The 15,075-nt window shown below is 36.0% G+C and overlaps 1 protein-coding gene across 1 annotated transcript in view; it reads right to left on the reverse strand.

The window, feature by feature from the left end:
* The window catches only part of LOC106879283 (Golgi-specific brefeldin A-resistance guanine nucleotide exchange factor 1-like), a 94,772-nt gene that overhangs the window by 73,105 nt on the left and 6,592 nt on the right, over window positions 1-15,075 (reverse strand). Inside the window, 1 exon segment of the mRNA XM_052970817.1 lies at window positions 12,401-12,519. Within this exon segment, the coding sequence (XP_052826777.1) occupies window positions 12,401-12,505 (105 nt within the window). The 5' untranslated portion in view covers window positions 12,506-12,519.

Genomic DNA, 15,075 nt, shown 5'->3' on the forward strand with positions numbered 1-15,075 from the left:
TGTGTGTGTGTGTGTTTATGTTTGTGTGTCTGTGTTTGTGCCCCCCCCCCCAACATCGCTTGACAACCGATGCTGTTGTGCTTACGTCCCCGTAACTTAGCGGTTTGGCAAAAGAGACCGATAGAATAAGTACTAGGCATCCAAAGAATAAGTCCTGGGGTCGATTTGCTCGACTAAAGGTGGTGCTCCAGCGTGGCCACAGTCAAATGACTGAAACAAGTAAAAGAGTATGTCCAGAATAAATATGAAGAAACATAGAAATAGCAACTATAACTGTGCTACAAAGATACACACACATCATCATCATCATCCTTTTACATTTGATTTCCATGGTGACAGAATCATACGAGTCTGGGGATTGTGGCATGCTCTAATGTTTCAGTTTTGGTGTGGTTTCTATGACTTTATGCTTTTCCAGTGCCAACCGCTTCAGAAAGCGTCCGAGGTAGTTTTAGTGGGTGGGCACCAGTACAACAAGTCTGTTTTGCAACTAGCAGACTAAAGATTCTAAAAAGTATACACAACTACTCCAACCCTGCTTAAATCACTGAGGAATCTAGGCTCCACAACAACAGCCTTAAGGTGATACCTAAGAAATCTATTTCCCTTCTTAACTACAACACCACAATTTAACTAATATCAAAATACACCTAACCATCACATTCAACACTGTAGTATACACTCACACACACACACACACACACAAAAGAAAAAACAAAATACCAAGAGTTAGATACATCTCTACATCATTTACATCAAACATATAAGCTCTGTCTTAAAAAGATTGTATTTAGTATTGATACTGAGTTTTGTGTATGGCAACTAATTTGGAAAATATATATAAAATAATTAATTTAACATACACTTTTTCATGAACACATGGGTCAAATGGAACTTTATTGGAGCATATTTTCTATGGCAAGATGTCCTTCCTGTCAGCAACTCTCATCTGTTTCTAGGCAAGTGAATATTTCCCTATGATCAGACATGCGATTATGTGATATCGAAGTAAAGAGATAGTAACACACACACACACACACACACAAACATACATATAAAATATGAGTAGATACATAGTGTACACACACACACACACACATGCTTATATATAAAATATTAATAGAGACATAGTGTACACATACGCTTATGTGTAGGGTTGTTTTGGCATCCTTTTAATTTTTCTTTTTCAAGAATTTCTACATAATTCTATTTTAGGAAATTAGATCTTACAATTCAGCCAAAACAAAATTTTTTTTTTTTTCAACATGTTAATATTTCCCTTTTATTATTTGTTTGCCAGCTGCCTCCATTTGATTTCTGCATAAACAACCTGCTGTACCTATTGCATTTCTAAATTTTGCTTTCGAAATATTGTTTCTGAATTACATGTCTGAAACACATGAATTTCCAAAACAAAATTTATCACAAAATATATTTTGCATGGAAGTGGGGTTTATTCCCAAATCTAGCCTTTATGTATATATAGACTGACAGAGAGAACAATAGATAATTGGTCCTTTCAGTGCCTGGCTTGTGTGTCTGCCTCTACCATTGCTGTTGAACAGCAACAACAAAAACCGATACTTGGGTCTTCCTTTACCATTGCTACTGAACAACGGTAAAAACCGACCACTACCACTCTTGTTGAAGAACATCATCCCATGTCTTCCTCTCCCATTACCTCTCAACAACAACAACTGATGTCTGTGTCTTCCCCTACCATTCCTGTTGAAGAAGAACAACAAAAATCGACCATCAATACAGAGTTTGCGGAAATACAACAAATGATTTCTGCTTTAAGCTGAGAAATAGCAGAAATCAAATCAAGCATTCATGTGGAACCCCACAATGAGGGATCTTATTGGAATGCCTTGCTAAAAAATCTCCCTGTAGCTCTTGCCAAATCTAGATGCATCGAGAAAGCCACTGAATCTGTCAACCATGAAGTAATTGCTATTGGTGTATCAGAGAACATAGCTGACCTTCTGGCATTTGCCACCAGCTCATCCAAAGACTTAGGCTATACTCCTTCGAAGGGTGCTCTCCACCTTTGTCGACCAGGTCTGAAAGCCAAACTAATCAGGCCGTCTTTTTCAAACTCTACTGAGGCACTTTCATACCTTTTAGCCTCTGATAAAGCTAAGTGTGAAAATAGGATTACCTTTAGAACAGGGATGAGGGAGAAGAGAGAAAAACGATGAGTTTTTTTGATCTTGTTAATATTACAGGTATTATTGTCATTATTATTATCATCATCATTATTATTATTTTTAAAGATTACTACATGTATTTCTTAACATTTGACATGCTTCGGAGGGCAGACAAAATTTACCCTTCATATCCCCCTTCCCCATTTCCATTTAATTCAAATGGTTTGCAAATGCGTCTCAGTAGGTGAAAATATTTCAAGTAAAAATCAAGAAAAAGACCCTCTAATAGTATGTAAATTTAAGTTCACAATCTTATTTATTCTGAAATCAGATTTGTTTCAACATTCTGTACATCACAATCTTTCTTTCATAACAAACAAGTAGTCTAATACACATGCCATTGGCCTAGTTTCCAAGAGGGCAACAGACATAATTACGAAATATTAAAAGTATAACTCATTAATGAGCACTTTTCACACTTGATGAGTTTGTGTGGTTGTTATTCATATTTTTCTCTACTGTTGTGTAAAATTTCATGTAGTTGCTACGTGGTGGCCACAAAAACAAAAAAACTAGAGCAATTTTAGATGTCTGCCTAACAGTACCGTGTTCTGGAAAAATGTGCATTCAAAGCAGAGACCTTACTCTCCAGTTGGTCCCCTTCGCAATCCCCACACAAGCCAGATTACTGATGACCTCAAAGAATGTGCAGAACTCATTGCTGAATGCTATGCAGGAATTTTTACCATTGAAAACTAAAATGTACCATCTCTGCCACCTCTGACATCAAATTCTATAACAGCTATGGAATTTACACCTGCAATGCGATGTCACCATAATAATAAGCTCAACTATGCCTCTCTTGGTCTTGATGGTGTTATGTATTTGCTTCTCAAACATGGTGGGTACTTTCTTCTGCAGTAGCTTTCACTCTTCTTTCAATTCTGTCTTAACAACAGTGCTACTCCAGAGCAGTGGAAAACTGCCAGTGTCATTCCTTGTTCAAAAAGGGTGACCACACATTGCCTGTCAACTATAGTCAGTCTTGCTAGCTGCATTGGCAAACTGATGGAATCCGGTGTCAAAGAAACACTCTGGAACTTCTGGGATTCTCACAGCCTTATCTGGTCCTCACAATTTGGATTTATCCCTAACTCCAGCTGCTGTGATCAACTTATCAAGTTTCTTGAAGACATCACCCGGGTTACTGATGGTGGCTCATGGGTGGATGTTGTTTACCTAGACTTTGCTAAAGCTTTTAATTCTGTGCCACACAAAAGACTTATGACAAAACTCTCTGCAATGGGTGTGAAAGATTATCTTTTTAACTAGTTGGGGTTCTTCATTCTCAGCTAAAAAGAGGTAGTCAGTTCAGGACAGCATCCTTCATCCTATGAGATGTCATCTGGTGTGCTGCAGGGATCTATTCTTGGTTCCCTTTTTGTTTGTTGCATACATTAATGACATAGATGCCAACTTAAAGAATGCCACAAGCTGAAATATGCAGATGACATCAAGGACAGATCCTGAACACTACACAGGGTGTGTAAGGTATTTGAGGACACACCATTTTGGGGTCATTGCTGCATTTTTTGTTAACTCTGTATAATCTTTGTTTCAGAAAATAATAATGGCAGACCCTCAGCTTACTCAAGAAATGAAGAGGCATTCTGTTATTGTGGTTATAATGGTTGAGCATAGTGATGAAGGTTTATTTTTATCCTTATAGCATTTTTTGATAAATAAAGTTATCTGTTATTATATCATCATCGTCGTTTAACGTCCGCTTTCCATGCTAGCATGGGTTGGACGATTTGACTGAGGACTGGTGAAACCGGATGGCAACACCAGGCTCCAATCTAATTTGGCAGAGTTTCTACAGCTGGATGCCCTTCCTAACGCCATATCTGGGTTTTTTTTTATAAACATAAAGCTGACCCCAAATATTTTACGCACTCTGTAGATCTTTCCTGCAATCAGACCTGGACACAATGCAGCAATGGATCACAGACTGGCAACTCAAGCTGGTTGCGGACAAGTGTATCACCAGGCATTTCAGGAGTAATAACCCAGCATCCACATACTCCATTCACAACACTAATATCAAGAACTCTTCCCGTGAACATCACCTGGGCATTACTGTCAGCAGTGATTTGTGCTGGACAAGGCACATCTCTAAAATTGTCAAGAAGGCCGAGGGTGTCTTGGCATCAGTCAGCAACACCTTTGTCAGCTGCTCTTCAGCTATTTATTTAAAGCTGCATATGGCTATGATGCAGCCACATTTGGAATTTGCATCACCAGTCTGGAATCCCCATTCTTGCTCCTGGAAACTGTTCAGAGACATAAAACCAAGCAAATACCCTCCATCGGGTATCTACCATACTCTGAACACCTGAGCATGGATACACTGAAGCTCCAACGTCTCGCAACTGACTTGGTAAACACCCACAAAATTATTAGCCATCATGCCAACAACAATCTTGAGCACCTTTTTGAATTTCATGTCTCTAACACATGTGGGCATGCCTACAAAGTCAGAAAACAGCACAGCTCCCATGGCTTTCAGAAACATTTTTTCACACTCAGAATTGCTGAAGCATGGAACAAGCTACCTGCATTAGTTGTTAGCTGCTGAGACATTGCATCCTTTAAAACCTCAATGCTTCCTGAAATTCACCATCACTACACCTGATATCCCCCTGCTCCATATGCATCCACACCTGTATATCATGACTCATACACTGTTCACTTTCCTGACATTTGTGCATAATTCTATGTACTATAGATGCACTTTTGATAAGTTGTAGTGCACCTGAGCACTACACACAATAATTTCATTATTATTATAATATCATATATAGACAGTGTGAAAGAAAGACCAAGAGGAAAAAACAAATTTTGATATTTGTCCACTTAGTGTTAACATATATTCAATTTCATAAAGCTGGTAATGTTCTTCACACAATAGCAGATTATGCAAATATATCAACTCTTAAAATCCTATCCCACAAGTAACTATTGTTGCCATGTCCCAAACTGTATGTAATAGCAATTCAAATAGTGTTGAAAAGGAACTGAAAAATAGGATCTAAGCATTCTTCTGTGTGAGGATCAAAGTTTAATCTCAGTTTGCAATGTCTGTGCTTATGTTTTTGCATTTTATTGAGTGAATTTCTCTGGATTTTCATTCCTTTGATTTTCAAGCTTAATGGTGGTTTAATACATCAAGCAGTGTGTTTGAATCCAGTGATATTATTCATTAATGATATATTTATTGTTATTCATGATTTAATTAGAGAAAGACAGCTTGGATTTCTAAAAACAATAATTAGGGTGATATTTCAGTGTCAGTTAAGTTATTAGGATTTATAGATTTTGAGTAGGAGAGGAATAATCATATAACCAATATTGCATTGATGCTTTCATAAATGAACGATACAGATTTTAAAATAATTTACTCTTAAATGAAGCATCTTGTCATACTAGTGAGTTTATGATAATGTAATTATTGTAAGAACAGTAAGTAACACTAATTTATAGAGCCTTACAAAACATTTGAATGGAAGAAATGGAGATATATTTTGGAATGCTTTATCTAATGAGAGTTGTGCAGCTTCCAAATTACAGAGATTATCTCAAACACAAATTCAGTTCTGAGACAGGAAATCAATCCAGGTATCAATTAACTAGTATTCAACCAACTTGGGCAGGTGAAAGTGATATGGCAAGAGGTAAAAATCAGCTAAAAACCACATTTGCAGGGTACACCAATGATCATAATATCATAAGCAAATTTCATCCAAAATCATACAACAGTTATTTATTACGAATTTTTTTTTTTATATTGAACTGCATTTCTTCAAAATGTCTAGTTTTTAACAGGATTGGGAGGTTTACATAAATATAGATATTTATAACAAGATTTTAAGAGTTAAGGCCAGAAACAGAAATTAGGTAGCATTTAATTGTCTAAAACGGAATTAAATTAAATTAGAAACAATTTATAATACATAACCTGACAAGACAAATTTTGAGAAAATAATATTCTAGCACAAGAAAAAACTAACAAATGAAAAGCTATCATTTTTAATACTTCTTTTTCTTTCATTTTATGTCAATTTTTCCCTGCAAGCATAGGTTAGACAAATACATATTATTGAAGTAGTCATAGATGATGCTAGTGTCATATAACTGGCACCTGTGCTGGTGGCACGTAAAAAGTACCCTTTGAACTTTGGGCCTCACAGAGGCAGTGACAAGTGAACGAGACCTTCAGCAATATACTGCGCTTGAGAAGACCTGTCAAGTTAAGTGAGATCATAGTCGTGGCCAATGCCGGTGTTTCGTAACTGGCAGCCATGCTGGTGGTACATAAAAAGCACTCACTAGACTCTTGGATTGGTTGGCATTAGGAAGGACATCCAGCTGTAAAAACCATGCCAAATCAGATTAAAACCTGGTGCAGCACCCCAGCTTAACAGTTTTCAGTCAAACTGTCCAACCCATGCAAGTCTGGAAAACAGGCATTAAATGATGATGAAGTATTGTTTATTTTTTTAGAATGAGAGGATTGGATATGGTTGTTTAGACACTGACAATTTCACATGGCTGACAAGACATGCAACACGTTTTGGTGATAGTACATTTTGCCACTGGAGAGACACACACACACACACACACACACACACACACACACACACACACACACACACACACACACACAAACACAAACACATACAAATACATACAGAAATAGACACATACAAATAAAGACAGAGGGCGAGAGGGGCATCATAATTTGTTACTTGAATATGATTGACATAAATACTTTCCTTCTCCACATAAAGAGAAAAAGTGTCACAAAGAAATAAAGAAAGAGAGACAAGAGAAACATTAAAATGTCTGATGTCAAATAAGTCAACATCAAATCAGTGATGCCAAATAGGTGGTTTCAAATGACTACCAAAACATCTCATACCCTTGTTTTCTTGCAGCTAGATGCTCTTTCCATTCACTAACTCTTGTCTCTTTTCAAGATATTTTTCATACCACTCATCTTTGAAAGCACAGACCCACTAGATGGTTTATTGACAATTCCTTGTCAACGAACAATACTATCTGCAGCTCAATACTTTTCTAAGTAAAATACACAAAGAAGACACTCACTCACTCACCACACACAACAGGGTTCTGTACATCACCACCATCATTTACTCACAAGACATTTGTCAACCTGGGGTTATTGTAGAAGATACTAGTCCAAAGTGCAGGGTAGTGAGACTAAATACAAAACCTTGTGGTTGAGAAGCAAACTTCTTAACCACTCTGCCATAGCAGCACCTAATACATAATAAATAAAGCTCAACATTAAACTTTGGTAACATCTGTAATATAAGCTACCAGTTTATATATTTCCCAATGACTGCAGCAAAATACATGCCACTTTCATATGTTGACACGATAACTGTAGTTTAAACATTTTGCATTCAGATTACTGTCAAATGTAATGCCTGTTTATTCACAGTTTTGAATTAATTGTGCAATATCTCATAGCTTTGAGGTTTTGATGAGATAATTAATTTTCAGAATGATATTGTAGGGTGGATGTGAGTGTTCTGATCTGGCCGGTTTTAACATATTCATACAGGTGTGTGTGTACATATGTGTATGTGTGTGTATATATATATATATATATATATATATATATATGCACACACACATATACAAACATGCATACATACACACACACACACACACACAGAGAGAGACACACATATATAAACACACACGCATGCATACATACATACATACATGCATACATACATGATGGGTTTCCTCACAGTTTCCATCTACCAAATTTCAGAATGTAGCCTAAGTATCTGATGCTGTCATAAGACATACTTGCCTAAGCCACTGTGTAGTAGGACTGAACCCTAAATCATATGACTATGTCAGTGCTGTGCAAATTTACATTTTAAAATATTGACAACAATAGACATCAATTGCTCAATAACATTTTTCTTTCGTAACAACACCTGATATTGATCTTGTGATTTTATGAAAAAATATTGTCCAATCTAATGCATTAATATTGTTATACTGCCAACAAAATATAATAATTTGAAGGTCAAAAGTGAAAAAAATAAGGTTAGATAATGCTTATGTTGTTGGTTTAAATTGATGCAGATCATTTAATGTAAAACACATCATCATCATTATTTAACGTTTGCCTTCCATGCTGGATTGGGTCAGACAGTTTGACAGGAGCTGTCCAAGCAGAAGACTGCACCAGACTTCTGTGTCTGTTTTGACATGATTTTTTATGGCTGGATGCCCTTCCTAACACCAGTAGATGAATTCCTTATTTTGTAAAATACATGCAGTTTTGTTTGAGGTGAAAAATTATTCAAAATGATGATAGACTGAAATCATGGAACCTTAATAGTGTTCATTCTTCAGGCATAATGCAATTAAAGTCATTGCAGTCATCTACGTAGCATTTCTTATAACATCTTATAATGTACCTTATGAATGTGCTGTGTTGATAGGCAAGTTAACTGCAGTATTTGTCCTGAGATAACACCTCTTATACAACACAATGTGTTAAAAGCACAATAAATATTGAAGGGAAATGAAAATTTGTCTCTGCAGCAGCTAGCAAAAACACCAGATGCATTTTGGCTTTTTCCATGACATGTACTCACAACCAGTCACATGTTCAGATGAGGATTCATCTCCTCGGACATTGGAAACCGTGAATGGAATATTCACTGATGTTGCAAATAGCTGCCTGGCTGAATAAATATCCAATATATGCAATTGAGACAGTATGAAACTAAAATAGCCACCTATGAATCATAATGTATATACACTGTTGATAGGATAGTTACTGGGGTATTTATTCTGAGATAACAACTGTTATGTATGTGTAATGTTAAAAACACAATAAATATTGGAGAAAAATAAAAACATGTCCCAGCAGTGTCTAGCAAGAACACCAGAGCTGTTATTCTTCTGTATATAAGTGGCAAATTGGCAGAGTCGTGATACTTGTTCCAACTCCAGCCACTATGAGTTCAAATTCTGCTGAGGTCAGCTTTGCTGTTTATCCCTTTTGGGATTAATAAAAGAAAAAGACAAGCACCAACCCCAGGCAGTGGATTAATGGAACTGTAATAAAATCAGACTTGATGTCTTGCAGTATTTGTTCTGAGTTCAAAGCCTGCCATGTCCTACTTGAGTGGCAGACTTAGTCCTTCACCCAATTTAATATCAACATAAGAAGCATAAGAAGCATCAAATGTGGTGTGCAAGAGAGATGACTGCACTGGTATGGTCATGTGTTATGTATGGATGAGGACAGCTGCATGAGGAAGTGTCACTCCCTAACTGTGGAAGGAAATTGTGGAAGAGGTAGACGCAGGAAGACATGGGATGAGGTGGTGAAGCATGACCTTCGAACACTGGGTTTCACAGAGATAATGACAGGAGACCAAGACCTTTGAGAAGACTTGGCAACTAAAGTGAGATTGCAGCCATGCATGTCCGACCCAGTTAAGAGTACCCCTGGTGCAGCTGCTGGCTCTCCAGACCTCTGTCAAACTATCCAACCCATGCCAGCATGGAAAATGGATGTTAAATGATGAGGATGATGTATATACAAATACATATATATATATTTGTAGACAAACAAACATTGGGGGTTATCTGTTCAGATGAACATGGTTTGGTCACTTAGAACAAAGAACACAAGCTATTGGTGTTGTTTTGTCAAAAACAAGGAAATGAATGAATCAGATGCCTATCACAACACTCTGATATGGTCTCAGTCAAAGCAAAATATCTTTTCTTGGACTCGTTGCTTTTAATAAAATACACACACACACACACACAGATGATTCTTGAATAAGGAACAGAAGAGGTCTGTAACACTGGGAGTTGGTCATTATTCCTAGCAGGGTGACTGATCACAAAGAGAATCTCTTGCTGGTTGGATTATTGACCCATTGATCATTAAGTTGTGGTTCTTGTTCACTGAATAAAAGGATTCCACTGATCCCAACAGGTCAGATACGTTTCACAGAAGTCCAACTCTGATAATGTACTCTATTGAATAAGAGCTGATTTGAACCACCTAACTGATTTTACTAAAACTGGATATGTATTACTGAACACCTTTAAGCTTTTTTCTTTGTCTCAATGGACATCATTAACACCAAGGTTTTGTAGCTATATCTGTGATGTCTTAATCTTGTAATATACCATTAAAAACTCCACATCACCATTGTGCCAAAGTCTGAATATGTTTAAGTAAAGATTTAGCTGTACAATTAACAGTTGAACCCTTTAGCATTTGGATTATTCTGCCAAACGTAATGCTTAATATTCACATGTGTGACTGTTTTTAGAATTACATTATAAGGTAAGCATGGGAGGCTGCACTTGGCCAGTTTCAACATAAAACAGGTAGAATATTTGAACGTGATATGGTCAATTTACATATTAAACAATGAAGTGATGTAATTAACTAGTTTTAATCTCCCAACTGCCTAAATTTCAACTTTGCGGTGAAGAACATGGTTCAAGAACAAACTAACACGTTTCCTGGTAATACATAGTTGTGGGAATTGTTTAAAATAACAATAGGCAACAGATAATCTAGAATAGAGAGTGGAATGTTAGAGTCAGATGGAATCTGAGGCAGATTTTCTATGGCCAAATGCCCTTCCTGCCACTAACTCTGACCTGTTTGTGGCAAGGTAATATGACCAAACATGTTTTTTCCATTGAAGACTGGATACAAACATCACTTGTACGACTGTGGTGCTCACTTACAACCATCACATAATGTTAGAATAAGGGTACACACACACACACACATACATATAAACACACACACCTTTTATTATATATGTTGTTTACATTCTACAGATTCCGCATTAAGCCGTTTGAGCAAAAAATGGTGACGTTATATCAATATTCCCTACCAACAAATAATCCTCTAACTCGGTGCTTTTCAAGACAAGTCAAATAAAACATCCCTTACTTGAAAAATGAGTAAGAAAGGCATTTGGCTGTAAAACAGTGCTTCAGTAATAAGTATTCTTCCAACCCATACTAGCCATGGAGAAATGGACACAAAACAGACAAATGAACACAAAATCTATAATTAGAGCTCTGTTATTTAGCAAGCCATTCCAAATGACAATTGTTAATTAACTATGTGCAAAAGTGCAATAACTGTGACTGCATTATTTTCTCTTTTACATCTACAGTATTAGGTTTACATTTTTGATATTCACCTTTCATAGTAGTAAAGTAACAGAAATGGTAGAAAGCTAGACAAAATGTCCTTCACTATTTAATCTCATCATTTTACATTCTCAACACAAAATTCCACTCTGGTAGACATTGTCGTTCATCCCTCTTGACTACATAAATTAAACAAAAAGCATGTACTGGGATATTTCACCTATAAATTTTGTGGCCTTGTGCCAATGTTAAAAAGCATTATGCAGACTTTGTTTATGGCCCTAAATGAAATTGCTTGGTAGTGAATCTACTATCAATTATCATCATCATATTATTGAGGGAGTCTAAAAAAATTAATCCTTAATACATAAATATTATCATTATGCAACAATGATAAAAAAAAAAAAGGTGGGTGCTGAAAAGCATAAAAGCATGACTGAAAAAATTGCCATAACTGCTAGATATAATTCCTTGCAATCAATATTATTCAAATGAAAAATCCTTAGAGCTTGTCCCAACTTTCAGTTTCATGAGGCCTTTTCCCCTCTCCATAATAGCAAAGTATTTGAAGTATCAAGAAATATTGGTTTCAAATTGTAGAACAAGGCCAGCAATTTTGGGGGCGGGGGTAAGTCAAACACATCAACCTTGGTGCTCGACCAGTACTTATTTTATTGACCCTGAAAGGATGACAAGTAAGGTCAACTCCAGCAATATTTGAACTCAATGTAACAACAGCCAAAATGCCAATAAGCATTTTACCCAGCATACCAACAATTCTGCCAACTCACTGCCTTATAGTATCAAGAAATATTAACAATAGGTATTATAGAGTTGGTTCAGTTCTCATTTCTTTATTATTATTGTTTTTTTTGGTTGAATCTTGAAATAACTGTAGTCAGCTTAAACGGATAAAAATACTTCCAACAACATGCTAATGAATATTGATTAATGTTTAAATGGAAAAGCACACTGAATAGATGCCAAATTCTTACTTGGTGACTGTGTGTAGTCCATCGAGTAGTTCTTCTCATAGCAGTCACAACTAGAGATATTTCACCTTGGATTATGTAAATTCCATATTTTGGAGGGCCCATCATGACAGGTTACTAGTCTGAAAAAATATATAATAATTTTAGTAAAATATAATTAGCTTTGGTATTATTATTTATGAACAACAATTAGCTGGCATTAAAAAAAAAAAACATAAAGAGATTTGGCAAGGGCAAACCATAAAAGGTTTAGCAAGGTATCAATCAGGTCAACTGAAAAAAAAAATCATTTCCAGTATACAATTCATGTTGAAATCTTCAATGTGGAAACCTACATACAAGCAACTCAGTAAAAAAAGGGACCTAAAACCCTTCTTTTGTTACTTCCCAAATGTAAAGATTTTACTTCATCAAAAGTCTTTTTAATTTGTTATATACAAAGTTGCCTTGAGTAGGGTTTGACTGTAAAACTATATAGTGCAGAAAGGGCCAAGAGAGCAGATTGGTGGTTTACTGATACAGAAATACAAACCAGGACTTGATCAACCCTGGCTGGATCAACTAAGGGAGGGGGTCTGATGTTGAAAGACCTGAAACCCCTAAAGACCCCAGAATCATGCACTATCAGTGGATAGTGCATCCCAGAGCATCCAGGATATGTATCTTGGAACAAAGCACTGAAAAATTGAATATAATTGAATATATGTTTCCTGACCATATAATTCAATGGATGCAACTGAATTGATACAGTGTACCAACTAAAGTGCATTATGATAAATATCCTTGATAGAACATGTTGGAAGGAGATTAAGACCAAAGGAAGACAAGGGTGGAAGTCGCTGGTAAAAGCTGATGTGAAAATGCTGAATATTTACAAAGAAAATAACAAAGGAATGCAACAAATGGCAGGACGCTGCATTGGGAAGGACCCAGCCAACCATGTAAGTAGGGAAAAGCAGAATATGTGGTTGCTTGATCTACTAGTAACAGTTGCTTCATCACCTTCAAACTAATCCTGAACTGACATTCTGTTGGTTGCGATGTAGGTTTCTGTTGATTTGATCAATGAAGCAGCCTGCTTATGAAATTAACATACAAGTGGCTGAGCACTCCACAGACACATGTACCCTCAATGTAGTCCTCAGGGAGATTCAGCCTAACACAGAATGTGACAAGGCTGGCCCTTTGAATTACAGGTACAACTCATTTTGTACTGGAGCAACATGGAATAAAGTGTCTTGCTCAAGGATATATCATGCTGCCACGTATCAAAGTCATAATCGTCGACCGTGAGACAAATACTCAAACCAAACCATTAAGCCACATGCCTTCATTAATCCCTATCACGTGAAAAAGGGAACAAATATAATGCAGAAATTATTTGATTTTTGAACGTTTTTTCCCTCAAAGTAAATCCTGAATTCTACCAACATATATTTTTAGAATCTCTCCTGTATTTAAACAGAGCCACGGTTAACCAAACTAGTAATATGTCAGTTGCCAGTCGAATAGTCCTTGAATTTTTACGTTAGGTTATGGTGCCAAGTCAAAGTCTTCTTCCTAGAAATATCACTTGCAAAAAAAATGGGCTCTGCTAAGTTGTTTATTTGTAAGGGTAATAATTATAAAGTAGTAAGTGTAAGATCTAATGCACTTCAAAAAATTATGCACACACACACACTCACGTGAATAAACAGTGAGATGTGAAAACAAAGTATTAAAAAATTTGCTTGCAACACACACGTTCTTGAATTATCCGAGGCCCTACCCAAAATTACACAACACACTGTTATAAACACCCTTAGTTTACAAAATTCACTATTCATAATAAATGTAAAGCCAATAGCAATTTTCACTACTAAGCTAAGCGAAAACAGGTTTTACCTTTTCAGATGAGCAATTACTGTGTCAAGTATAAAATGAAAGCATTCTTACTATTATTAAAAAGATGTGGTTTATAAATTGTTCGACAAATAACAACTAGACATACTTGTCATGTTTCACACTTTAACACATTAAATTGAATTGGGCTGATCGGTCAACGTTGGGGCTCTGACATCCTGACTATGGGAAATTGACAAAATCAATTAACTGTTTAACTTTTGATAAATAAGTTTTTTTAAAAAATAGTATTAATTAGGGTATAATTGATTACAGACGTGACAATTGCAATATGAACTATTATTCAATTCGTTAACCTACAAGCTCAAGTACGTTTAAGTTCGGTACACATCATGAAGAAATATGTAGCAATAAAGATTATAACGAATGACTTCCCGTCGTAAAGAGATGAAAGTCTCCTAACTTGATTTGGTTCGAAAACTGGACGAAGTATAAAAATTTTTTTTAAATGATAATAATAACAATGATCAGTAATCACTTGCAATATATATCGATATTTTGTTTAAAACAACCTAGTCGGACCTATTTTTGATTCCAGTGTTCCACAGTCGATCACCGTTGACGTCAACCACAGGATTTCGGCATAACACAGAACCCCCACTACCGCCACCATCACGTTATGTTCCTTCATAACTTTCTGAAAAAATGCCTGTTTATTTTTTCAATGAAATTTCGCTGAGATATGTCTTTGATGTTGTAGATTACAATTATGTTGATAACATGAAATACACACACACACACATATATATATATATATATATATATATATATATATA

This window comes from Octopus bimaculoides, chromosome 9, assembly GCF_001194135.2.
Source record: "Octopus bimaculoides isolate UCB-OBI-ISO-001 chromosome 9, ASM119413v2, whole genome shotgun sequence".
Lineage (NCBI taxonomy): Eukaryota > Metazoa > Mollusca > Cephalopoda > Octopoda > Octopodidae > Octopus > Octopus bimaculoides.